The 27,866-nt window shown below is 35.1% G+C and overlaps 1 protein-coding gene across 2 annotated transcripts; it reads right to left on the reverse strand.

Moving 5' to 3' along the window:
- Positions 1-16,193: 16,193 nt before the first annotated feature.
- Positions 16,194-27,087, reverse strand: LOC147072366 (tumor protein D52). 2 transcript variants are annotated; one of them, XM_085947374.1, is made up of 5 exons: positions 26,324-27,087; positions 24,689-24,950; positions 23,438-23,497; positions 19,710-19,872; positions 16,194-17,100 (listed from the first exon to the last, which is right to left on the reverse strand). In XM_085947374.1, exons 1-5 carry the CDS (start codon positions 26,784-26,786, stop codon positions 16,984-16,986), a joined length of 1,065 nt encoding a protein of 354 aa, XP_085803500.1. In that variant the 5' UTR covers positions 26,787-27,087; the 3' UTR covers positions 16,194-16,983. The 2 variants fall into 2 exon arrangements, with proteins under 2 accessions (XP_085803500.1, XP_085803501.1); XM_085947375.1 differs by lacking the exon at positions 23,438-23,497.
- Positions 27,088-27,866: the final 779 nt, after the last annotated feature.

Genomic DNA, 27,866 nt, shown 5'->3' on the forward strand with positions numbered 1-27,866 from the left:
TAATGATGGTGGACAACTTCCGATTGGACATGGTACAAGAAGAGGTTGAAAATTATTAATTCGTGAAGTAGACTATTAGGCACCTACTTATTTTTGTGATGAAATAATACGTTGGTATCCGGACTCGCAGTGTTAACTCTGGTGTCCCATACAAATGAGCGGCATACCGCAACGGGTTAACACTCGAATACCGAATTTTCGGAATCCGTTAGCAAACCCAAAAACCGCCGTCGAGACACGACAAAGGGCGGCCGAAACGCTATCGGCGTCAGTGGAGTAGCATCGATCCTTGACGGTGACAAACTGCCCGCCCAGTGCCGCCCGCGGAATTTCAAATTAGAAAATAAAACATTTCATTGACGGTGCCATTCTGCGGCCATTGTTGTACCATTTGGAGCGATGCAGCGGACGTTGGTCGAAGGCTTTATTGCCCGTAATCAGTTCTTTGGATTTCCACTGGCATTTGCATCGTCGGACCAATGTTAGTTATTACTTATTACAGTGGTGCGAAAACGGTGGCCCGAAGTCCACTTATGAACTTTGGCTATTTTTTGATACCTTGACGAAGTGTGTCAATACATAGTAACAAGCTAGGTATCATGTTTATTTTGTCTGTCCGAAAAAACTAATACAAATTTATTCTTTAGTTACTTAGAGATCATATAGACTGAAACCGTATGCGGTTTAGAACCGTGTGACATACTAAACATATAATTCATGACCATAATATATTTTCACTAAGTTTGCAAGTGTAAGTGTGTGGTGTAAACGGATACGATCTTATAATACACTTTGTAAAAATATATTTCCATAAACTGAAATCATATGTTTACTATAACAATGCCACACGGATCTAAACCGCATACGGTTTCAGCCTATGAATGGCCTCTTGCAGTACTTTATTACAATAACACCTATTCGGATCCCCTCCCCGATTCTCTTTCTGATCGGAGGCAGTGACAGGTTTAGGGACATGACATTTCAATAAGCACCATCTATGGCATCTGACGAAAGTTTTAAAAAATACGCTATATCGCGTCTCTTCAACATTGTTTTCTATGGATTATTTTCTGGTGAATCCGACCTTTTTTGTATTGATTTTATGTCATGTGATCTCAAGATATCTGAAGCAGTCTATACAAATTAGTAGGCTGTTGAAGCAGCGCCGAATACATTTTCCCATAATATTATTATCGATGGCTGCACATTTCTCTAAAATAATTATTAATAATACAATAATTTAAAAAAAATAATTTCTATGGAATTCAGTCAGTCTGTGTTGAAAATAATATAGAAATAAGTAGGTATTTTAAAATATCTACTTTACGGGTTAAATTATTAATTGTTATGTAACACATACTTACATAACGGATTTTTTCAAAGATGACAATATATTTTGAGTGTATGTTACAATAATAGGAAAATATATACTTAGGTAATTAAAACTTATTGTTTAATTTTATATCGTCAGTGAGCTTTTGAAATTTCATTTATTTAGTACCTATGTCGTTGTCATTAATGTGTACCTATTCCATTATTAGTAATATCGGATTATCTTCTTATTTCCCTTAAGTACCTATATCTGACAATCTGACTAGTGTGATTTCTCCGCAGCCTACCTCTTTCCAAGAGTCACCCTTCGCCACTTGTATAAACATTGTGTAAGTATAATATTATTACCCAGTAACGAAGGGTGGATGTTAAAATCCGACATAAATAGTAAACACTAAATTAATTTTGTCAGTCAAACCTATTTGTTTTCATTGAACAAAGACTATAATAAGTAGATGGTGCTAGTTAGTTTTTAAAATTCTATTAAACCCTGCCAAAATCAAATCATAATAGTTTACGTATGCTATATAGCAGGGGGTGGCAAACTTTTTGGATGGAGGGCCAAATTCAAGAATTCAAAATGAGCGGCGGGCCGCAAGTAAAATACCATTTTTAGATATACACTATTTATTATCACGAAAAATAAACATTTCAAAAAAATTAATGAGAAGAATGAAACTGTTGTACATTTTTTTAAATTCAGGTGTTAATTTTGTAGTTGATATTCTCAAAACTGCTTGTAAATGGGCAACGGAGATATTTGATCGTAAAGAATTTTTATTGAGGTTCATGACCGAAAATAGTTGTTCACATATATAAATTGATCCAAAAAACGAACATTTTTATTGTATAATCTTTAAGTTGGTCGAATTTGTCTGAATTAAGGGCATTGTAAAATTTGGAGATTTCTTCACGACGATGCAATTCTCTTAAATCAGTGTCACACTGCAGATCAATAATCTCAAGTTGTAGCTCTGTCGGTACACTATCAATATCTATTGGAGTCGATGTTCAACGTAGAAAATAGTGGTTACTTAGTGTGAGACGAGATGCAAGGAAGACGTACTGAGATAATACATTTACGAAACAACAAATTCTTCAAATTTTAATCTATTGTCAATATTTTTTAAAAAATTATAAAAAAAGGTATTCGTAATCAGAAGTACAATTAATGATGGCGGGCCGCAAAAAAATACCCGGCGGGCCGCAGTTTGCCCTCCCCTGCTATATAGCATGTAAAAATAGTGCACACTTTTTCAGTCATACGTACTTATTTGTTTTCGTTAAATTACAGATGGTGTTAGTTAGTTTTTTAAATGCATTAAGCCCTGTACCAAACCATAGTCGATAAAAAGTATTGTTCTATCTATAAAATATCTAAAATTATGCATAGTTTAATGGTATTTGTAGCGCGGGACCTCTCACTAGCCCCAACTAGTGGCTGAAAGTGAAAATGGCGACCGTAAATCTGACAAACGAACAGTTGAAGGATTTGATAAAAGAGCTGACAAAAGACGCAAAGCATGGAAGTTTTGCGCAGTGCACAGCAAGATACGATGGGACCAACAATAGCAGCCAAGTGGAAGCATTCATCGCAACTGCGACTGTGTTCAGGACGATCGAACACATCAACGAGTATAATTCACTGATTGGATTAGCTTCTATTGGAGAAACATGCTGCTACATGGTGGATGGGAGTGAAAGATACCATCACTTCCTGGGAGGATGCAATGGCGGGGCTTAGGCACGCTTTTGCACCCAAAAGGCACGCGTACAAGGTATACACAGAGTTATGCACGATCAGTCAGAAAGCAAACGAACTGACTGATCTATTCATCAACCAGAAAAGAGCTCTGTTAGCAGAACTCCCGGCCCCGGCACAAGCGGAATCAGTGCAGATCGACATAATTATTGGTTCAACTGCACATAAAAATTCGCGATGGAATGCCGCGAAACACTATCAAAAGTTTCGACGATCTCATCAAAAGGGCTCGAGAGATCGAGGACAGGCTGAGAGAAAAATCATACAAAATGCAACCGGATGAGAATCACCACACGCCAGCTCCATTCTGTTCGTTGTGCTACAGGAAGGGACATCAAGCTGATACATGCCGGAAAAAGGTACAGCATAACAGTAACCCAACCGAACAGAACATCGAGACGCATAGCCGACAAGTTTGCATGTTACGGATGCGGCAAGCCTGGCGTAATGAGATCCAACTGCCCGAGTTGCCAAAAAAAGCAACCATCATCACCGACAAAACTAAGTTTCTGTGCAGTTAATGCACAAGGACCATGTGACACCAAGGCCCGCTACCGACCAATTGTCAAAATTTCGATCGGTACTGAAACTGGTACAGCCTTTTTAGACACAGGTGCTAAGATGAGCGTCGCATCGGACTCACTATATAAGCAACTGAAAAAACAGGGCCATACATTTTATGAGGAACACCCTAATATAGTACTCGCGGATGGAATAAAAAATCTACAAAAAATCCTCAAAACAAATACCATAATAAAGCTCCGAGGACGAACAATACCAATAACATTCATTATATTGTTAAAATGCAAAGATAACAGGACTCTACTGGGTGTTGATTTCATTGAAAATGCTGCAATGGTGCTCAACTTACCGCAGCAGACCTGGCACTTTTTAGACCAACCAACGCGGAAATACGACCTGGAGAGTGAAAGAACAATAAGCAAGTGGGAAACAACCGAGGACACTAAGGTGATGATGGCCGACCTCTCAACAGAGAAACCAATACCGAGTGAAGAGTTTGGAGTATACGGACCGGACATTCTCCTGAGCCCGATAACTGGTACTCCACAACGCCAAGTGGACGAAACAACTCTGCTCTGCTCAAAACTGATGCAAGCAGTAATGCATCAGGGGCTGTTTCACTCCAGGGGGAGGGAAAAGAAGAGCAACCAGTAGAACATGCTGGTCGTCTACTCACACACGCAGAGAGAAACTACTCGATAACGGAGTCAGAGAATGCTATACCCGAGATAGCGTTGAATCTACTTCAACTCACCGACCTCTCAACAGAGAAACCAATACCGAGTGAAGAGTTTGGAGTATACGGACCGGACATTCTCCTGAGCTCGATAACCGGTACTCCACAACGCCAAGTGGACGAAACAACCTCATATCTGCTCCAAACTGATGCAAGCAGTAATGCATCAGGGGCTGTTTCACTCCAGGAGGAGGGTAAGGAAGAGCAACCGGTAGAATATGCTGGTTGTCTACTCACACACACAGAGATAAACTACTCGATAATGGAGTCAGAGAATGTTATACCCAAGATAACGCCGAATCTACTCCAACTCACCGGAAGTCTCGGACGCACTAGGGCAGTGCATGACAATCAGCATGATATCAGGAAGCAATATGCCGACCACAAACGTAGGCCAGACCCTGACCCAGACCCGGGAGATGCCGTACGAATTGCGTCGCATGTACTCAGCAACGCATCAAAAGGCTTCAGGTCCAAGCTTGCTCCACGACGGGATGGCAACCCCATTACCAGGACCAGTAATTCCTCTACGAAAACGGGGAAGACCGAAGAAAGGATCAGCTTAGAACAAACATCAAGAGACAGATTCTGGATCTTCAGCGAAACGCTTATCAGATCCAGAGAGGGAGATTGTAGCGCGGGACCTCTCACTCGCACCGAATACTTTCTCACTCGCACCGCGGCCGTCGCCCACAGTCAACGCGGGCGCCCCCTACCACAGCGCGTCCCCGCTATCGAGGCGTTCCCTACCGGAGTGCACCGGCGTCTCAGCTGGGCGGCGAGGAGAGGGTCGCCTGATTGGGAATATAAGGCGCTACGCGGCCTCAAACAAATCAGTTAACCTTGGGCCAGCTTGGCCTTGACTCAGCATACTAGTCTTGCTTGGTTTGAAAATGGTATACACGGCTTCCCGTAACCCTATCAAACCACAGTGAGCTATTCTTGCTAAACCCTGTTCAACACAGTAGTCTTGCTTGCACTGAAAATGGTATACACGGCTTCCCGTAACCCTATCAGTGTACAGTGAGCTATTGTGGTGAGCCAGGTACGAGCTCAGGTTTCGCCATAGTTTCGCCTTCAACAACACAACAAACCCCTTATAATATTTATTAAGGAAGTACCTACTTTTACCCTTATAGTATTTATATTTTTTTTACTAGTATCTACTATGGCTTGTATTAGGCAGAGTTTAATTGAATTTTAAAAACTAACAAAGTTCCTATACTTCTTGTAGTATTAGTTTAATGAAAACAAATTCGTTTGATTGACAAAGTTTAGTGTGCAATATTTGTGTCGGATCTTAACAGCCTACCACCACCCTTCGCTTCTGATATTACCTAAGTATAATATATCAAAAAAATCATTGCAAATCTTGTGCAAAAACAGTAAGCCACTGAATTTCGATTCTCGAATATCTAATTTATTTCACTTATGTAGGTTTTTACTTATAATTTCGTAATGGTTGTGATGCAAAAGCCAAATCCGATGTGATGTGGATGCTCAGGTCGAACTCGAATTGAGAATATATGTGTAGGAAGATACTTGACCATATGGCAACCACACTTGCAGCTCGTATCAACTACAAAAGTATATCAGTGTACCCAAGTAACAGAATATGAATACTAAATACCTACAATATGACAGAATTATGAGTAATAAACAGCTTCTTAAATCGTTTCAATTGCATATTAAAACATAACATTTCCACGAAGTACTTATCATACTAAGTAATAAGTATAAGAAAGTGAGCAATTTCTTATGCAAGAGTTTATTTTATTGCGACCGTGGCATGATAAATAACCACCATTCAAGATTGCCACTAAAATGTCAGCTTTAACCGCCACTTACGTGAAATGAATGACTAATGTTATATGCCAGTTAGTTCAGAGTTTACCATTAACTAACTGCTTGCTATCATTATATTAAATTGTACATCAGCTTTTATCAATACATTCTCAGACCACATCAAGTTTTGTTTTCTACTATCCGAATAATACAGACAAAACTAGAGAATAATGTACCCAGTTTTTATTTATTCTATCGACTGAAGGTATTTGAAATGAACTTCTAATTGATTAAAGTTTTGGTTTCCTAGCCTTGGTTCATGACGACAGGCTTTCGCATATTTTCCGTTGTATTAAGCAGTCACTTTCACTGCCAGCATTTTTTTACCAGGTGGACACTTTAGTAGGCCTGCTATTTTTTGAATAAAATAAATCCTTTAAAAATATGAAATATGGATAGAATGATATATATTTGTGAAAACTTACCAAATCAACATGTTTCTCGAGCTTATCGTGAACATTTTCACTAAAATGTAAATATTATACACAAAACAGTTTATTCAGATGACGTTTGCAAGAACGCACGAGATAACTCGTCCATGGCCTGACGCGACATACATGCTTTGACGAATTAACTCGGCTCTGGCAGTGATCAGGTAAATAATCAATTATGCTCACGCGCCATTGTTGAGATTAAAAACAAAATACATCAGTGATGGCACGCAGTGACGTCCCTAGACAAAGTGCCGCCCCTAGGCAGTACCAAAATACCGCCACATGTTTTATACTTACAGTACTTTTTACCATCCTTTCATGACTTCGATATCTAAGAAATTTGTTGTATGGATACATTACTATCAATAGGTATATTATACCAATAAATCTAATTTAAATGCCATATCTACTTCAATAGACAATATTGCGAGTCTACGATTTCAGATAGGTAAATTTAAAAATACGCCTAACAACTTCTAAAACTCGCGAGTAACTAATAAACATATTTGGATACATTTTAAATTATGTAAGTATGTACCTACCTATAATTCAAATATTATTTGAAAATCTGCACGTGTCATTGCTCTTCACCAAGGACAACGGAAGTAAAGAAAACATCGCGAACCCGACAAAAAAAATAAAGTCATGTTAAAACTTTTATAGTAATTAATACATTTTGTTTCCAACCAGTGAGCTGAATTTTTTAATGGAAATATATTTCCGTTATTACTAACTTTAGGTAGCTATTTCAATATATATATAATGATTATCCTCGGTTTGCCCCCCTTCGGGTAACTGCCGACCCCAAGCGACGCTCAATCTGCCTACTGGGTTCAAGTGTCATAAGAAATAGTGGATAAAATTCCTACTCATTTAGTTAAATTATTTGGTTTGAATCCAATATTTTTGCAGTTGCGACAGTTACAAGGCGTAAAATTTAGCATCTATGCCCATTAAGGGGGATCATATTGTCGCCCCAAAAGCAAAAGGGCACATGTGCAATTTTGACGGTTTTGAGTTATGAATGCAGTTTTCTTCGTAATTTTTTTTCTCTACATTATGGCCGAAAGCAAAGCAAAACCCATGAATAAGAAAATAAAGGTTACTTGTGTATTTGTAAACTGACTTCTTTTAATGTATAGGAAAAAGGTAACATGTACACGAGTTTAGGAACTATGTGCAATGTTTACATAAATAATGTAGGAAAAAGGTAACAAGTGTAATTATTTAAAAGTGAGTAAGGGCCTCTGTACAAAAAAAATAATTTTGTTGCAGAAAAAGGGCACTTGTGAAAAATTTAAAAACATGTTGGCAGGACAAAGAGGCCCAAATAAATATTTTGGAAGATCACAATAAGCGTAAAGTGGACGCTCGCAAATCAAAAGATGACGATAAAGCTATTCATAAATGCATATAGGAAAAAGGTAACATGTGATTTAAAAATCAAAAATTGACAAATTATAAAAAAAATAAAAATTGCATTTCAATCTTTAGTAATTAGGTCACGTGTTCCAAATTTCATTTCAAAATATTAAGTAATAACCTCCACGATTTTTTTTCACTCCAAAAACACTTAAAATGCGTTTTTCTCTTTCTCTCTTTTGATCTTTGATTTATTTGTCTCAGCCCCGAATAGCAGAATAACTATTAAAACATCGGAAAAATTCACGGAAAAGAAAATTATGAATAAAATTAATTTTCTCATACATTTTGACATTTTGAACAATGAACCATTCGCGCATTCGATAATAAAAGAAAATCACAAAATTAAATCCGTATACAACGCCATCTCTGATACATGACAGAAACAATAAACAAGAAACAAACAAACAAAAGAAAGAAAGAAAGATAGTCGAAATATCTAACTGTCAATGGTGTAGTGTGCCCAACATTTCGTGCTTCATGTCAACAGCTCAATTTGCTGATTTCGATGATTTTTTTTGTTCGTCATTTATTCGTCGTTTGTTGTTCGTTTTGTACGTCAAAATCGAGACGGAGCGCTTCACTTTCATTTAGTTGAACCAAGCCAAACTGCGTTCGGAGGAGTATATTCATTTACGCGATGCAATCAGCACCGAAGGAGATGCAGCTAATGTTGGTCGATTGACTATTCTACTGGCGACGTACATTGGCATGAATATACACAATATGCAATGACATAATATTATGTTCGTCATTACGGTCATCCAGATCTATTCATCACCTTTACGTGCAATCCGAAATGGATAGAAATTGTTCAATTGCTGCCCCCGGACAAACATCAAATGATCCGCACGACATCACCGCACGTGTCTTCAAACAAAAAATCCTGTCGCTGATGAACTACATTGTTAATCATCGCGTCTTTGGGGATACTCAATGCTGGATGTATTCGATTGAATGGCAAAAACGAGGCTTACCGCATGCACACATTCTTATTTGGTTAGTTGAAAGAATTTGACCAGACCAAATAGATGACATCATATGTGACGAGATTCCTGATCCCGAAACCGAGCCAGACCTGCATGATGTTGTAATTACTAACATGATTCACGGACCGTGTGGCACCATCAACCCCCAATCACCGTGCATGGTCGACGGCAAGTGTTACAAGCATTATCCACAAAATTTAACGGCGGAGAATATCACTGCGAACGATGGTTATCCACTATATCGTGAAACGATATCGTAGTCGACAACACTTGGATTGTTCCGTATTTGCCACTTCTTTCCAAAACATTCAAGGCGCATTGTAACGTGGAGTATTGCAATTCAGTGAAGTCCATCAAATACATCTGCAAATATGTCACCAAAGGCAGCGATATGGCGGTTTTTGGTGTTCAAACTCCCAATACCAATGATAAAATCACGCACTATCAAGTTAGTCGATATGTGAGCTGCAATGCAGCGATTTGGCGTATTTTCTCATTCCCCATTCATGAACGTCATCACACCGTTGTACATTTGGCGGTGCATCTGGAGAATGGTCAACGAATTTATTTCAATGCATAGAATGTTGTTGAACGTGCTGAAACACCTCCAGCGACAACATTGACCAGTTTCTTTTCGATTTTCCAAAGCAATCCGTTTGCACAAACGTTGCACTACTCTCAGATGCCACATTATTACACTTGGAATGCTTCATCGAAGAAATTTCAATGTCGGAAGCAAGGCGATGCAGTTCCTGATCATACGGATATGCGTTTTCCTGATGCACTTGGTCACATTTTCACAGTTCATCTGAAGAATGACGAATGCTACTTGCGGTTGTTGCCGGTGAATGTTCGTGGGCCGACAACATTTGAATCACTTCGAACGGTCAATGGTGTAGTGTGCCCAATATTTCGTGCTGCATGTCAATGGCTTAATTTACTTGAAAACGATACTCATTGGGACATGACAATCGCTGAAGTAATTATTGTTTCTGCATCTCCAAGTCAGACACCCACATTATTTGCTATCATTATTTCGACATGCTTCCCATCGAATCCACCTGAACTGTGAAACAAGTACAAGGATGACATGTCAGGAGACATTTTACATTGAATTCGTGTCAGTTCATGGAATCCCGATCTCGGAGTGAATGAGTAGATACATAACCAGGCTTTGCTTTTGATCGAAGAAATGTGTTACCTCATGTGCGGCAGTTTGTTAGTCAAGTATGGAATGCCAACGCCACATCGTGGAATAAACGACTCTTTCAAACGTGAACGTGAATATGATTGAGATGCATTGAACCAATCAGTTCGAACGAATGTACCACTGTTGAACCCCCAACAGAAGGAGTGTACAATACGTTAATGAAGGCAATTGACCATGAAAATGGTGGCTTATTTTTCCTCGATGTGTCCGTTATAACTGGGAAGACATTCCTCATGTTCATGATTTCGCCACTGTTCGTGCACGTGCAAGATCCGAAATTGATGTAGCAGTAGCTTCTTCCGGGATAGCGGCCACGTTGCTAGAAGGCTGCTGAACGGCTCATTCAGCCTTGAAATTGCCGTTAAGCCTTCAAACGACTCAAAAACCGACATGCAACATTGCGAAACACTCAGCAATGGCCAAAGGTTTGGAAGCAAGTAAAATCATCACTTGGCATGAATGCACAATGGCGCACAAACGCGCATTGGAAGCACTCAATCGAACTATGAAAGATCTGCGATCAAGATGTTTTGGAGGCGCAATGATTCTACTATCTGGCGATTTCCGCCAAACACTACCAGTCATTCCAAGATCGACCGCTGCCGATGAAATAAATGCTTGCCTCAAATCATCGACTCTGTGGCGCTATGTAAATAAACTTCAGCTGACGACAAACATGCAATGCATTGCTAAACGATCCATCTGCCAAAGATTTCTCCAAGCAATTGCTGACTATCGGTAATAGCCGTCTTCCTGTCGAATCGAATGGATTGAATTCGTTTCCGCTGAATTTTTGCAATTTCGTCTCAACGAAGGACGACCTCATCAACAAAGTATTCCCGAACATCATTGCTAACCACGATCAACAAATCACAAGGCCAATCCTTGAGTGTTTGTGGCTTGAATCTAGAAAATGAATGTTTCTCTCACGGTCAATTGTACGTAGCATGATCACGTTTCGGCAAACCACCCACTTTGTTCGTTCTCGCACCTGACAACAAAACGAAAAATGTCGTATAGCACAAGTTACTTCAATGAAGGAAATTGACCCGACTGCAACCCATCCACCAAATAGTTTAACAAAAAGTAGTGCAACAATGCTATGCGAATCATATCTATTCGCTTCAATAAAGCAAATGCCTTGCTGCCACGTGAATTACATTCATTTAATGTAATTAAAATACTTTTCATTTTGATTTGATTTTTGCACATTTATTGAACTTAATTTTGAGTATTCATAAAAATTGAATTAAATTCAGCTAATAAGTTAACACAAGATTTCCTGATTCAGAGGCGGTACGAAGTTTGCCGGGTCAGCTAGTTATTAATACATTTGAAATTGTAAATTATCAAAATGTCTCAAATTGAAAGCTTCGTATTTTTCCACTAGGTGCCTCTGCTGGCATGCCTCTCCCCCTTAAGGCTTTGGTGGAAGTAAAATTCAATAAAGATGATATCGTCACCGTTCAGGCAAAAGTCACCAACCCTAAAAACATAGTTTTGAGATATCGCAATTTGAAAGTTTGAAAATGCAGGAAAAATCAGATTTTAATGTTTTTAAGGTTTTATCTACATTAAATTATTTTCTCATGTCTTCTTAATAATTTCTTTAAGGTAATTTTACTTTTTGATGCTAATTAAAACATCTGGAAGGTTTTGAAGGAGACAAGGTAGCTCAATTATGGTTTGGTGACTTTTGCTTGTTAATAATCTGAACAATGTTAGCCAAAAGAAGGATCAGTAAAACTCACCATCCATAGTATAGTGACTTTTGCTTGTATATTTATAACGAAGGATTTTTTTTTTTATATAGTCAATAATGTCTATTCACCTATAATGACTTTTGCTTGTTAAGATTTTATCGAAAGTCATTTAGTGAAAAACAAATAATTCGGATTTAAGCAAAATTTTACTAACTAATGTACCGTGGTGAGTTTTGCATCTTAAAAAACATAATTTTACGCTTCGGGTGACATACTCAACTCAAAACTGCCATTTTCAGGGTTGGTGACTTTTGCCTGAACGGTGACGATATCAAGTACAGAGGAAGTACAGATTCTTCTGGCATTCAGATACATATTTATTTAATTAATCCAGTTGAAATTGTAAATTATCAAAAAGAATTCTCAAATTGCAAACTTCGTATTTTTCCACTAGGTTCTCTGTTGGCATATCGTCGCTATAGGATTGGTTTATCGAATATCCGTTTTTGTCGAAATCGACCTTTGAATGCAGAATGATTTTTTTGTATCTAAATGGACCAGAACCATCCTTTTCTTTAAATTGCTTTGTAATGAAAACAGCATTCATATGCTGTAAAAACAACAATTTAAATATCTTCATGTATTTAAATATAGGATAATCAAATTTGTTTTTCGTCTCCTGAACATTTGACATTTGGTCTATTCGACAAACCAATCCTACAGCGACGATATATGATACCCCTGAATTGTTACGGTTAGCAGTAAACACAACTGGTAGAGTAAGTAGTTGGGCTACAGGCTATCAAATTCATTGAAGGGTGCTGAAAGTAAGGTAAATGATAGGGTGTTCACAAGGCCCCCATTTACATTTTCCCGGTATTTATGTTAGTTCCTTCAAAAATGTAAAATCAGGATCTCACTATATAACTTACACATTAAAGTGTTTGTTTTTAATATTATCATATTGTCCTTCTGGTAACAGTGAAAAAATTAATGTCATCAAACTTTTTCACACTACGCAGTATCACGAGCACACCTTTGCCGTGCATGAAACAAATTTATATGAAAAGTGTACTTATCACTTTCTTTAGAATATCGGCTCCTTCGACAAACTGTAGTCCATATGGATGATGATGAAATGTGGTCGCCAAAAGCTACAATGATGTAGGTGCGTAAGTTGACTTGCTTTCTGGTAAGTAGTGTATGGCAAGCGAGTCCTGGCCATTTTGTCCCAGTTATTTGGAATAATTAAAAAGTGCCGAATATACAAAAAGTGCAGCCTCAGAAAATGGCAATTAGGCAACACAAAAACCCTACATTAACACTGGCCTAGTACACATCTGCCGCCCATACACAATCTTAGTTGTATTGTCAGATTGCATAATTTAATTGTGTCAGTGTTTGCTTTTGCCTTATATTTATTTGCAAATAACTCATTTTATATAATACTAGCTGAAGTACCCGGCTTCGCACAGGGTCGCTTCGTGGTTATATTTATCTTAGGTATTTAAAAAAATAATAAGAGGTAATTATTTTTTTAATATTAAAATATCTGTGTAATACAATATGGCAATATGAAAATAATTCTAATAGGAGTAAAGGTCAAACAAAAGACCACTAAATTAAAATCGAATCCAAAATATGCAAATGTTATTAATATGTAGTAAAAAAAAATCTAAATTGGATGGAACAAACAAACAACAAACTTTGTGTTTTATATAATACTAATTTAGAAACCTTCACAGGTGTACGCACAACTGACAAAAGTTTCATCGCGATCGGATGAATGGTATAGGAACGCATACGAATAGAAGATGATTTTCTAATTCAGAAATCTTCGTGGGCATGCGCACGACAACTCACTAAAGTTTCATTGCAATCGGATGAATGGTATAGGAACGCATACGAATAGAAGAAGAAGAAGATGGTTGTACTAATTCAGAAACCTTCGGAGGCGTGCGCACAACTGGTCAAAATTTCATCGCGATCGGATGAATGGTATAAGAACGCATACGAATAGAAGAAAATGGTTGTATCAATTCAGAAACCTTTGCGGGCGTAAGCACAACACTTGATCAAAATTTCATTGTAATCCGATGAATGGTATAGGAACGCATACGAATAGAAGAAGATGGTTGTACTAATTCAGAAACCTTCGCGGGCGTGCGCACAACAACTAGTCAAAAGTTTCATCGCAATCGGATGAATGGTATAGGAACGCATACGAATAGAAGAAGATGATTTTCTAATTCAGAAATCTTCGTGGGCATGCGCACGACAACTCACCAAAGTTTCATCGCGAATAGAAGAAGAAAAAAAAATATGGTTGTACTAATTCAGAAACCTTCGCGGGTGTTGGTACAATTTCTGACGAAAGTTTTATTGCAATCGAATGAATGGAATAGGAACGCATACGAATAGAAGAATATAGAATAGAAGAAGAAGATGATTGTACTAATTCAGAAACCTTTGCGGGTGTTACCACCAGCGGCGGCTGGTCTAACATCATACAAGTGCACTGCACTGCTTGCATTCTATGAAACATCGTTCAACATCGTAAATCATATTTTTTCTTCATAAATTTTTAATATTATCGCTCACTTATTGTAACGCAAACCATAAACCGATGCGCCCATATTCCCAATCGGCGATAATACAGGCACTATGCACCGTATACGTCATCCTCACTGAAATCGTTTGCGCCCCGGCAATATATTTCGTTTACTTAAAATGAACCCAAAGCTTAGTATTAACTAAAGCCATTATCAAACAACTTAAACCGTGCTAATCGTTTATACCATGCGTAAGTTCCAGAATATCGTGCGACGACCGGGTAAAATGAAAATCATATTGTTCTGAGTAGAGAGCAATTACATATTTGAATTATGGTTTGTTATTATAGCCGCTGCGCTGCGACTTCTGCGACGCTCAAATTATGTTTAATATCATATTTAGCAATCTCGTATGTAAAATGCCTGTTAAACTAAATACAATAGAATTCATTATTTTCTAAATTTAAAATGGGTAAGAAATATAATAGAATGTCGGTAAGATATTTTGATTTGTGTACTGCAAATTAAGTCAGTGAAGATAAAAATAATTTTGGTACCTACCGCATTTCTGGAAAATTAATATTACATTATCATGTGTGTTGACTGAAGGCGAAATGATGTCGGTTATTTATAATAGGTATAGAAAATTATTAATTCATGAATTCTAGTGATAAGCTAATAAATCTTAATACTATTTCACAAAGTGCAGTTTCATAATAATCATTATTCATACAGTGTACAAATTGCTAATGTACTTATATAGAATAAGATGGCTTACGTTGAAAGAGGTATCTATCTACTATAAGAGATGCAATCGTTTCTTAAAACAAATCCAATAAAGATTTAAGTAACTCGCAACATGTTTTATGAAAAATATAAAATATACAGGTAATTTCCCAAATGTCAATAACGTTTTGTCAAATCAAAAATAACGCCGAATTGATTTCATTTTTCAATAAGGTAGGTTTCCAGCGCACCCTCAAAAATTACAATCCAGAAAATCACCGGCCGCCACCGCCAACAACTGACGAAGGTTTCATCGCAATCGGATGAATGGTATAGAAACCATACGAATAAAAGAAGATATAATGAAGAAGATAGTTGTACTAATTCAGAAACCTTTGCGGGTGTTGGCACAACCACTAACAAAAGTTTCATCGCAATCGGATGAATGGTATAGGGACCATACGAATAAAAGAAGATAGAATGAAGAAGAAGAAGAAGATGGTGATTTTTCTAATTCAGAAACCTTCACGGGTGTGCATATAACCACTTACCAAAATTACAGCCATACAGACAGACATTCATTTTTATATATAAGATAATATATAGCCTATACTCTTCGCGGAAGTGCAAAAAATAAGTTGACAAAGTTTTATCGCAATCGGATGAACGGTTTGGCAGCGTATAAAATACGAACAAACAAACAAACAAACAAATATTGATTTTTATATTATAGATAATAATATAAATAAAATAAGATATTATCTTCCCTAAAGAAAAACATACTTGTTGATTGCTAGATTATATTGTATTGATCATTCAATGAAGATGATACATTTGGATCATGATTGTGTTTTGTTGGGTTTTGAGGGAATCGAGTGAAAAGGTTTGCATGAAACGCATTGGAGTAGTTTCACTCGACTGTTGTAGGTGTGGAAAAGGATAAATTAATAACTGCAACTTTGGATTCTTGGCAATAGTTAAATTATATTATTTGTATTGGATATTATTGTTTGGACAAGTTTGTAAATACGTATTTCAACATTTTTGAAATAAAGGCAATACAACATGCTAACTAATAAAACAACAACTTTACCACTTGAAATTATGTTTCTTAGATAACTTACTTTAAATCTTAAGATATAAAAATCACATACATACATAATATATAAATTTAAATCACATTTATGTGTATAGTACATGCATAATAAAGCCAAATACAATAATAACCATACATACAGTTTTGTATTATCTTGTATATTGAATGCGACAGTATATCGATGAATATTACAAAATAGTGTAATGTCGCAGAACATTTCTTTCCCTATATAATATAATATTTCTTTCAAGAATTATTCTGAATAAAGTACATAATTGATTATTTTCAACAGGAAGGCATCTGATGGTATTGAAATATACTTTACCTTACTGAAATACTAACGATAAGGTTGGCTACCGAAAGGAATGTAAATCAACTAAAAAAATATCTGTTAAACAAAAGCATTTACTGGAAATATGAATAAAAGATTTTAGTATGTATTAATTTATAAAGAATAATTAAGCGAAATAAAACGGTCGTAACATACAATGAGAATTGTTCTCAAAAATATATATTCTGTTATGTTTCATGTTATTAAGGTCTTTTGTTATTCAATAATGCAACAAGTTCCCGTGGCCGTTTCTCTTTAGTGCTCGAGTGAAAATAACTAGAAAAGCTCGTCGGTTTAGATATCTAGTTGATGTGATGGATTTATTATTGCAGCAGTTTATTTTCAGGAATAGTGGGAGAAGTGACGGGGGTAGCTCTATTTGACTCTCGCAAACATTCATCAAAACTCTGGACAGAGTTGGAACGGGATGCCACCTTTCCCTGGAAAAAAAACAAATCACATTAGACACCAAGCAAAACTAAATATGTACAGTGGACTTCAGGAGTGCAAATCGGCCGTGTTGATTTGACTGTATACCAATATTATAATATGTTGGAGACAATTCAGAAGAACATTTTTGAGCCTTCTTCAGTTGAGGCTTTTAGTGGCTTTCCACTCATGCATGTGAATATACTGTAGTTTGAAAATTAGAAGAGATCTAGAATTTACTAAATATTTTTTATGCAGTGTAAATGAAAACTTTGCTTTTTGAAATGTTGATCGATTTGTTCTCCAGTAGTGTCAAATTAACATGCCATTGGCAATACCGATTGAGAGGATAATCATATTGCTTCGGAAAGAAAATTTATATTGCCTTTTAAATGGACATTTTAATTTCTTAAAATAAGACCTGTTTAACTATTCAGTAGACACCTCACTGTTATCACCACTCAAATGTATTGTTCTAGTATTCTTATTTACTTCTATGACCTCCAACTGGCCCAGGTCAATACAGAAACAATCCAAAAACCTTATTCTTATCTGAGAATAAGATTCAAACTTTTGCATTAGTTCTCATTTCAATTTAAAACTCACAATGGAGTCTACCATATAAACACCGATTCGATTAATTAAAAATCAGAGTTTAGCATTGTTCAATGAAATTTCACAATGCAATAAGGTAGGTATCAACGCAGACATTCCCTTTCTTTTTGCTTCTACATTGTTTTTTTACAAATTATAAAGACACCTCTACATTGAATAGCACATTGTCTCAAACCTTGAAATTTTGATATGTTACCATATAGAATGTACAGTATCGAAATGTCATGAATTTTTTGAATTTCTTTTTTTTTTGATTTCCACGATATGGTAAGTACTTAATTAAATTTAAAGAAAAATATATTTTCATAGTATAAAAACAGAGAGGCTATAATGAGGAACAAATTATGTAAAATGAATATTGCAAAATACAAAATAAACCGACTTTACTTAATGATTTTATATTATACATATACCAGGATTTGTCAAAGTCACTTATATATGAGTCGTATAGTTCCTATATACGATAATTCCACTTTTAGTCAAAATTGAGATAATGATGACATTTTTTTCTACCGGCAGCGTTCCACAATAATAAAATGTTGATCAGTTCTTAACGGCGATAAATTCATGTGAAAAGAGAGTTTCAAAATATTGATGAATTCCTATCGGCGATAAGTCTACGGTGTGGTTTGTTCCAAAGACCGATGAGCCCATGCGACCTTGTAGACAGCCAATTAGCATCGAGCATTTGTAAAAATCAACATGGCCGCTCTAGCAGTTGCGTTATCAAGTGTCTTAAGTTTTTAGTAGAAATACAACAAAATAATGTCTGATCTTACTCAGAATATTGCTAAAGTGGAAGGAAATACATCAAGGAAAGAGTCATCAATTAGGAATTATGGAAAAAGAACGTGGATCATCGGGAAAGGTATTTGAAATACGACTATTTTGCATGAAATGTTGGCAAATACTGGGTGATTGAGAATTTCTCTCGAATTAAACAATTGTTTTCATTTTAGTTATTCCCGTACTTTTTTGTGATTGTTCTACCTGAACAAAATAAAATCTGTGTGATTGAACTTCCCTCGTTTTAAATAATAGTTTTTTAATAAGATTTTTTTATAAAAAAAATTTCTGTTAAAAATTACTCGGCCTACGTTTATTTAAAAAAAATATTGTGATTACATTATTGATCGTAAATAAATGTCATTATTATACATAATAGGTGCATTTGTGTAAAAGTGCATGTTGTTTTTTCAATGTATGCTTGATGCAGTGCAAGGTCCCAATGGGTTGGGCGAATGGCTAACAACCATTCCTCGAAAAAAGGGTCTCTTAATATAACCTTCACTCTGTGGAGGTTCATATGCTCTGCTTAGGAGCGAAGACGGTAATTTACTTCTTTTTTACATTTGTGTATCTTATTCTACTATCACTTACCTAAAAAACCTTTTAAAGTTACCTAACCATGTTAATATTTATTTGATTTAATTTTAATAATCACTTGTTTATTAGATGAAGAGAAGACAAAACTTATGTTCGATTCGTTCTAATGTATTACGTTTTATGATAATAAATAAATTTAAAAAAATACGATTTTTATTTTACTGACAATAAATCTCACATCACCAATGATTGAAATCATTCTAACAAATTATTTTTGTATTTGATTGTTTTTTATTTACCCTATACTTGTCAACCACTTATCGCTAGTGTTGAGAAACAAAGACCGATAAGTTACACCTACTGGGTTCCTAAATACGATAAATTTGCCAGTTAGTTTCAAATGCCGATAAGTCCATTACTGTTTGGCAATTTCTCCTTTACTGCTACGAAAATGATTAATTTTATTGTGAATATTTGTATAAAAACAACAAACACCATAAAATAAATTCAATCATAGGTTTGCATAAAAAGAAGTAGTATTAAATGAAAATATTTAGTTTGCCAACATTTTATCGAAGTGGACTTATCGTATATAGAAACTATACGACTCATATGATGATCGGTAGATTATTAGAAAATTCGTTGCAGAGAGAAAAGACAATAAATTGTGTAACCTCACCTTTACATTCTCATAAGCACTGCCCATTTTTTCTTCAATGGAACGAAATGATTCAGAATTTCTCATTTGTCCTAATTTTGAGCTAATGCCGACAGTAATTCCACCGAATATTGAAGATGTCTTCTCAGCCGTTGATTTTATGACTGACTCCGTTTTTTGATACCTAAAATAACATAATAAATCGTATCACGTTAAAATCTCAACAGTAATTAAATTTTGATGACTCCACAAAAGATTAGTCGCCAACATATTATGTTGTGGTTTTCAAAACTGACATAGTATTGAAAAAAAAACAATAATGAAAATGAACAGAATAGGTATAGAATCCAGATAATTAAATTTTATAGCCCAAATTAAACATGAGAATCATTTGTAAAGAATATTAATTACGTTACATATTGAAGATAATAAAATACAGATTGACAATTGAGAATTGACAAAAAATATTGAATTACTTGATTGTTTTACCCAATTATTTTGCGTCATAATATGTAAGATCAAGTAATCCTAATAGCATGCAAAGTTTTTACATATTATAATATGGTTGATGTCAAGTCCTATTTCACGCACACTTTTATTTTTAGTTAGTTAGGTTTGAGATATTAAATCACAACAAGTATATTATTTGTGTCGCTGAGTTTCAAAACCCGCTATAACACTTTTTCATTATGTTGAGAAAATCAACAAAAACTTTTTGAACTAAAAAGGTTTTTGAATGTTTCAGTAGTGTTATAGCGGGATTTGATAGACACATTGGTTTTGTTTCATAAATGACAGTTAATCGTAGCGGCTTTTGAAAGAGGCGATAAAATTTTCATGTAGAGATTTTAATAATGAATCAAACGATATATATATCTTAATTATTTGAAAAAAGTGTTATAGCGGGTTTTGAAACTCAGCGACACATTTATAGTAGATATTATCATAGGACATAGACAATAAAGATATTTAGAAAATTAATAATATCTTAAAGGAATTTGAATTTAAATTCTAATTGATTTAAGTTTTGCATTATTACATTTGAGTAATTTATTGAGACCCTGGTTTCGCTATTCGGCATCTTCAGGCACTATGCACACTCACTGACGGCAAAGAAACCTTATTACTAAGTAAAGAAGTAAGTATAAAAACAAGTATTGAAAAAGTGTTTAGAAAAACTGTAGTAGAATGTATCGGCAGCTTGGTATACTAAAATCTCATGTCTCGCTTCCCTATTCGTTCCCCATACAATGAAAGCATTTGACGTTTCTTTATTTGGGTGTCCTGTGTCATTTAGATGTGTTAATAAATGCAAAAGTGATGGTAAGAAGATTATAAGTCGTACTGCGAAGAAGAAATATGACAAAAAGAGCTTATTCGGCCCATAAACAATGTTGACAAAAGAATCGCATCGATGACGGGACAAATCATTTGACATAGTATAACTAAAAATATCTCAACTCAATGGGGAAAATTGCTCTATATCGTTGTATTTGATAATTCTGTTTTTTTATAAGTGGGGTATAATATCTTCTAATCCTGGCAATACTACAATATTTCGATAACAACACGGGCGTCACTGCCGAGCCTCAAGTGCAACTTGTCGCATTCAAGACACATTAGATACTAACTACTAAGGAGCCGTCCACATATGACGTCACACGATTTTGGCTATTTTTAACCCCTCCCCCCCCTTAAAAACAGATTTCTTTTAAAAAATATTTATCCTTAAATCCCCAATGGTTTCAGATCCGTTTATTACTTTGTAACGTCACATTTTCTCTGACCTCCCCCCTTTGTCTAATAATATCAAAACCCCTCCCGATGTCATATATGGACAATTCCTAAATACATTCACTAAGCGCATTCAACTCATACTTGTAATTGTATTAATTTGTTCTATAAGCGGGAATTTACTGTATTGCGTATGAGTATACATTTGCTACTGGTGAGTGCATGGTGAAAATGTCAAAAGGAGAAAACCTTCAAAATTATTCAAATGAACTAGCACAAAACACAAATCAATTAAAATGAAGATATTTGCTGATGACAGAATATCCCAACACAACACATTATTTTGAGTAGTATTAAAATATTATTTTGTTAGTTAGACCCTCTACCAATCTAATAGAGCAGTGTTTCCCAAAGTGTGGTATGCGTACGCCCTGGGGTACGTGAAGAGTTTGGTGGGGGTACGCGCAGCACCAGGCTTTGGCTGCACCTGGTGCAAAAAGCGTTAATACGACATCCATGCTAGAAGGTTTATCGCATGAGGAAGAAGAGCAATTATTGTTGGAATAAGCTTCCGACGGATTCTTGAAAAATAAATATACGGAGTGTACTTTAATATCATTCTGGTCGCAAAAGCAACATGTGTATCCAGTTTAAATAGAGAAAGTCCTGAAATACATTATGCCTTTTCCGACTTCATATCTATGTGAAGTTACTTTTTCAGCAAAAAATGGAACAGGCTTTTGTACGTGGAACAGCATCTCAGATTAAAATTAACAACCAGGGAACCAAATTATGATGATAATATCAACATAAACAATTTCATCCTTCTCATTAATTATAATGAATGTTATTTATAATATAACTTTTATTTATTTTATTCATATTTTATTATAAATGAATTTTATTTTTCGTTTATAATTATTTAGTTGTGCTAAAAAAGAAAAAAAATATTTTGATTGTTATTAAAGTACATGCAATTTTTTTTTGACGAGGTGTTGCGAAAATTATAGAAGGGGTACATAGATGTCAAATGTTTGGGAAACACTGTAATAGAGCATTAATATTATAGTATAGAGGTATATATAATAGATAAGCAAAAAATGTTGAATTATTCTTCATTAGATCCTCAAGAGCGGTGTTAATTAATAATTATAATAAATTGTCATGGAAAAAGCATTTTATTTATTAAAATAATCTTATTATTTACAAAATTATTACAAGTAGATTGCAGTCCTTAACGTATGACCATGTAAAATAGGTTAACATTGTTTTTAACAGAACACTTATTGTCAGCGTAACCGACAGCAAACTGCAAATGAGCCAAATTTGAAAAAAATAGGTTTTTTACCGCATTCTTATTGGTGTATTAAAATTTAATAAGATTTACATATCAAATTAAATCAATATCGTGTAAAAACTGTGCATACTACAAACCATAGCGGATGAACCATACTATGGAGAGATAATAAAACCTTGTTACCTACTACACTGGCTTACTTTGAGGTAATTCCATAATATTATGGTATATGGAATTAAGTGAACGTAAGAACAGGTAGTATGACAAGGTTTTTTTGCCCCTCCTGAACACAGAACATCTTCAAAAATGGTTCATTTGCAGAATTGCAATTACACTGACAATAAAGTTTCATGAATCTCTTTTTACAATCATTTGCATATTACTTATTAACTTCACATTGTTGATCCCAATTCTTGGGAAAATATCTGTCATAAGTCGAGGACTGAGGAGGAAGTATATTATTATAAAGTTTTTTAGATATCAGATAATATAATATTATTAATTATGGCAACATACAAAATGATATTTTACTAATATATTATTTTATTTATTTACACGTATTATCATAGTGATTCTTTGTTTATGGATTTGTTAATTAGTCATTCAAGTGTCACCAATAATATTATAAATACAATAAGTTGTTCAAGCATTCAATATCACCCAATGAGATAATAGACAACCTAGTTCATCATAAATCAGGTTTTGCTTTTTTACTTACACTGGGGCGTCAGTGACAGCTTTAGTAATTTGTCCGACACAACTTTCAACATTATGATAACTGTTGTGCCATCGAGCAATTCCCTCATCCAACAATAAGATATAAAATAAAAAAGCAGACATTTTTAAAATAAGCTTCAGATTAAAAAAAATGTATATTATTTAATGGAAAGTAGCATTTTAAAATTGGATGGTCTACTTATATAGCCGCATAACAGATCAATAATTTTAATGCTAAAGCAGAATATTATTCCTGTCATCTTTTGTGACTCAATCCGGAGTTAAAATTTTGTAAGGAAAAAAATTATAACAGGTACAAATAAAACACAATAACTCTAATTTAGTATAATGATTCGTAACTGTAAATCTATTAAAAAAAACTTCATATTAGATTTTAATAAAATATTCTAATTCATTTTAATTTACTTTCAATACTAGTAAATGGTTACATGTAATTACACCATAGCACAGTTCGCCGTGAGCTTTCTTATTGGAAAGAGATGACCGTATACTATACGGTTGTCTCTATTTTCATAGCTGATTTTGGCAAAATTCATGAATTTCAAGAATGAAAACCTAACCTAACAAATAATTTGGTATATCGGCTAATGTCAAAAAAATTTTGCCGCTGGCTTCCTATAAACCGAAAAGAACGGTGTTTTATTTAGACATGAATTTTATCTCAGTACTCTTATGACCCAAAGAGGTCTTTAATATACGACCATATATTTCCGATACAACATTTCACGGTGAAGTGTGATACGGCGAACTGCATATGTACAAATTTCCGGACACGCTAGTAAATATATCACTATTTCCGCTCCGGCATATGGAGATATCATTAGTTTTTTTTTTTGAAAAAAAGTCATTGGTCATTTGGATCCACATTCTGGTTCCAAATAAAATCTATATATGAATTTTATCCAACGGATTATGACTCTAAAAACGCAAACCCAACGTGCGTGCGTGCTAACATCCGTTGCTACAATGGTCAGTTTACACCAAAATTTTGTCGAGTGCCAAAATTTTATTATTTTGAATTAGTGTATTATTATTTTATATCTATTAGCAGTGTGTTAACAAAAGATAAGTAATAAATCAAAAATAATTTACTACTCCATAAGATTTACGAAAATATATGATTTGCAATAATTGTAATAAGATAATTTTAATTACAGAAATAAACCATAAAAGAGTTACAGATATTTTAAAGTTAATTTTAAACATTAGAAAAGCAGTGAAAAGTACATACGCTTGGCTCTCCTTCACGTTTTTGAGTCCTTGGTTCATATCATCGGTGAGTTCTTTCCAAACGGATATTCCAAGTTTACGCTTTAGTTCTGAGCTAAGCCTGACTTTGCTGGCGAGTACCATCCTCAAAGTGGCAATCTCTTCTTCCACTTGAGCCAGCTCCTGGCTCCATTCGGCCTTTTGCCGCTCGGCCTCCTCCGCTGTGAGACCGGCTAATTCCGGAACGGCTTCCACACCCGGAGACGCCGGAGTACTCTCATCCACTTGAAATATAAAAAAATAAATTTCAATTAAAAATATGTGACCTACATTTTCGGAACACTTATATAAAAAAATAATGATAAAAGCTTTCCGATTGCGATTGATATTTAATAAATAATAGGAAATCATTGTTTAAATTTTAATATTGTTGATCCAGTGGCAGTTTTTGTGAAACAGTAAATCAGTGAAAGTATAAAAAATCTTGACAAAAATAACTATTGCTGTATCTGTAACACTCAATGGTGGTTTATGGCGGTCAAACCTGTCAGCGCTTCGGGCTTCACCTCCTTGTACCCAAAACAGCTGTATTTATCGACTATACTACGAGCTGCTACATCATTAGATTTCTTGTGGCTTAAGGCGATGTCTTTACCTATCAGAGGCACCTAGCGGAAAAATACGAAGCTTGCAATTTAAGACATTTTTTTTGATAATTTACAATTTCAACTGTTAATTAAGAAATATGTACTTACTGAAAAGATTTTAAAGAAAAATATTTTTTATTTAAGTCAAAGATAAACTTACAATTGTAAAAAAACTAATAAAATGTGAATTTGTTGAATTGGACCCATCTTATTATTACATATATTTTATGGTCATATTTATTATTAAAATTTAGTTTAATAAGTTTTCTAAGCATCGCCTAAGAGATTTTTGACTAATTCATATTATTAATATTTTTTATACCTATGTATTTTAAAAAACATCGATTTTTATAAAAATATAAATGTGTATAACTTGAAATCCTTTTTATTTATATCAAATCGAGCATCAATATTGCGACAATACCTAAGTAAAAATTGATATAATCATATTAGGATCGGACATGGTCGGAAAAAAATGTCATACTGAATTGTAAAAACCTATGTTAGATAGGGTTTTTCACTTTCACAAATAAAACTCACATTTTTTTCTATAAACATTTGAATAACACATTTTTGCAGCTTCAATAACATATTTTATTGGAAGAATTACAGAGTATTGCATCAAAAAACAGGTTAAAAACATAACCAGTAATTTTTTTTTTATTCCATAGTGATAATTCGGATTACCTTATCAAATGTATAGTAACTAACACCTGTATGATTTCTACAAAAGAAAAATTGGATTCCTGGATTATTAAAAATTAATTAAGTACTAAAATGTTTGATTAGCACTTTGAATATTTCCTGACTGCAAAACGGATAATAGGTATTTTCAATTACTTACGCCATACGGTACCTACCTAATAGGATGAAAATACCTCTCCAATGATACCACAAAAATACAAAATCCTGGTAATAACAATGATTCGTAAATTGACATTTAAAAAATCGTGGCACGGTAAATTAGTAAATAATTATTTATGCGTTCTGTTTGACCAGTAGTTAATCACCTTCGTTTCCAAATTTTAGAAACTTTTTGTAGTTATTTTGAGTGGATATCTTGGCAAGGTACGGCTTGGACAGGTCTTGGAAAGTCACTCTGACGTCTCGCATTTTCTTTCTAAAAATGCGAAGTCTTCTTTTCTTGTTGTCCATTATGAATTCAGTCTCGACGCACAGCATACTGTCATCCAGGTCAAGGTTCAGCCCTTGCAGATCCCTTTCGAGATCGGTGCGGTGTTCAGCGTCCCAGTCGTCGGGTCTCCCGTCGAATCCGGCCTCCACTTCATCGAAACTGGGGGTGGCATCTGGATCCAGGTGGATGAAGTATGGGTCCTCCATATACTCCAAACTCTGCGGCTCGCAATCATTGTCAGTCAGCGAATAGACGGTGTTATTTTCGATATCTGGCACGCTGACTTTGAAGGCGCGCTTGTCGTCACTTTCTACCGTTTCTTCTGGTTCCGTCTCCATTATCTTTTGGCATAATAGAAGCGTGTGCCCGCGATCGGTTTTGCTTTGGATAGTGCACGAGAATATGTTTTACATTTACACGGCCGAAACGGTACGCGAAAAAACTTTGCCACGGCTGTCGTTCGTCAGCATGGTCCGAGCAGATCGCTTTGACAGCGGCATAACGCGATATTTCGACAGGCGTCGAAATTTTTACAAAGCGAGCGAAATGCCAACGGTAAACTGAGGTGTTGTGTTTGGAAAGTCGGCGGTACTGCCACGGTGTGCCACGTCCGCCAGCGAACAACGTTCACCGGACTGTGTCTAGTCTGGTCCGAGGCCGGATTAGTTTCATCCGCCATAACTCTTTTACGCCGTCATCTCGGCGACCTCAGCGTCCATTGTCCATCCATACGGACTTACCAATCCATTATAGGTACATACATACGCGCGTAAGTATAAAAATCGCCATGATAAAAGCATTTATTCCTATTTGGATCACTAATTTTCACAACCGATTCATTCATCGCTCATTGCGTGCTTCGAATAAGATTCCTATTAGAATCAATATAACATGGTTACATTCGTTGTGGCTACATGTAAAATAGTAAAAATATTGACAATAATAATTGCCCGCATACCTATGTATATTAAATTTACACACCTCTGTGGCCCACCAGTGGTTTCCAAACGGTTCTAAAAAAAATCGTCGTCATAATAATTTGCTACGCGGCCCTAATCAAAATTGTTTATTCCTTAGCACATGATTACTAAACTAGGTACCTACTGCAAAATATTATAAAACCGAAGAAAAATGTAACACATGGTATATCAAACTATTCAAATAAATATAGCTATGAACTACGTATCAAATACTTTAAAAGCATTCCAATAACGCAGGTTCAATGTTGGAAAGTACATAATGTAAAAGATAGGGTTGCCAAAATAGTGGTCGCATTCTACCGGGACATCATTTGTATTCGTTATATTATAAGTAATGAAATAAGCCGTCAAGTTGTTGATAATGCAAAGTTAAATCAATACCTACTAAAAATATTTTCATCGAAATTGATCTGACGTTCCTTGTTGATTTTGTAATCT

The sequence above is a fragment of the Rhyacophila brunnea genome, unplaced genomic scaffold (assembly GCF_057557595.1).
Source record: "Rhyacophila brunnea isolate RB1 unplaced genomic scaffold, BYU_Rbru_1.0 scaffold_2, whole genome shotgun sequence".
NCBI lineage: Eukaryota > Metazoa > Arthropoda > Insecta > Trichoptera > Rhyacophilidae > Rhyacophila > Rhyacophila brunnea.

Bases quoted from the DNA above. Each gene is read 5' to 3' on its own strand.
- LOC147072366 (XM_085947374.1), bottom strand. From the start codon at position 26,786: ATGGAGACGGAACCAGAAGAAACGGTAGAAAGTGACGACAAGCGCGCC. The intron at 23,498-24,688 runs GTATGTACTTTT...ATGGCACAACAG, and splicing joins AACGTGAAGGAGAGCCAAGC to TTATCATAATGTTGAAAGTT. The intron at 19,873-23,437 runs GTAAGTAAAAAA...ATGTTATTTTAG, and splicing joins GCTGTCACTGACGCCCCAGT to GTATCAAAAAACGGAGTCAG.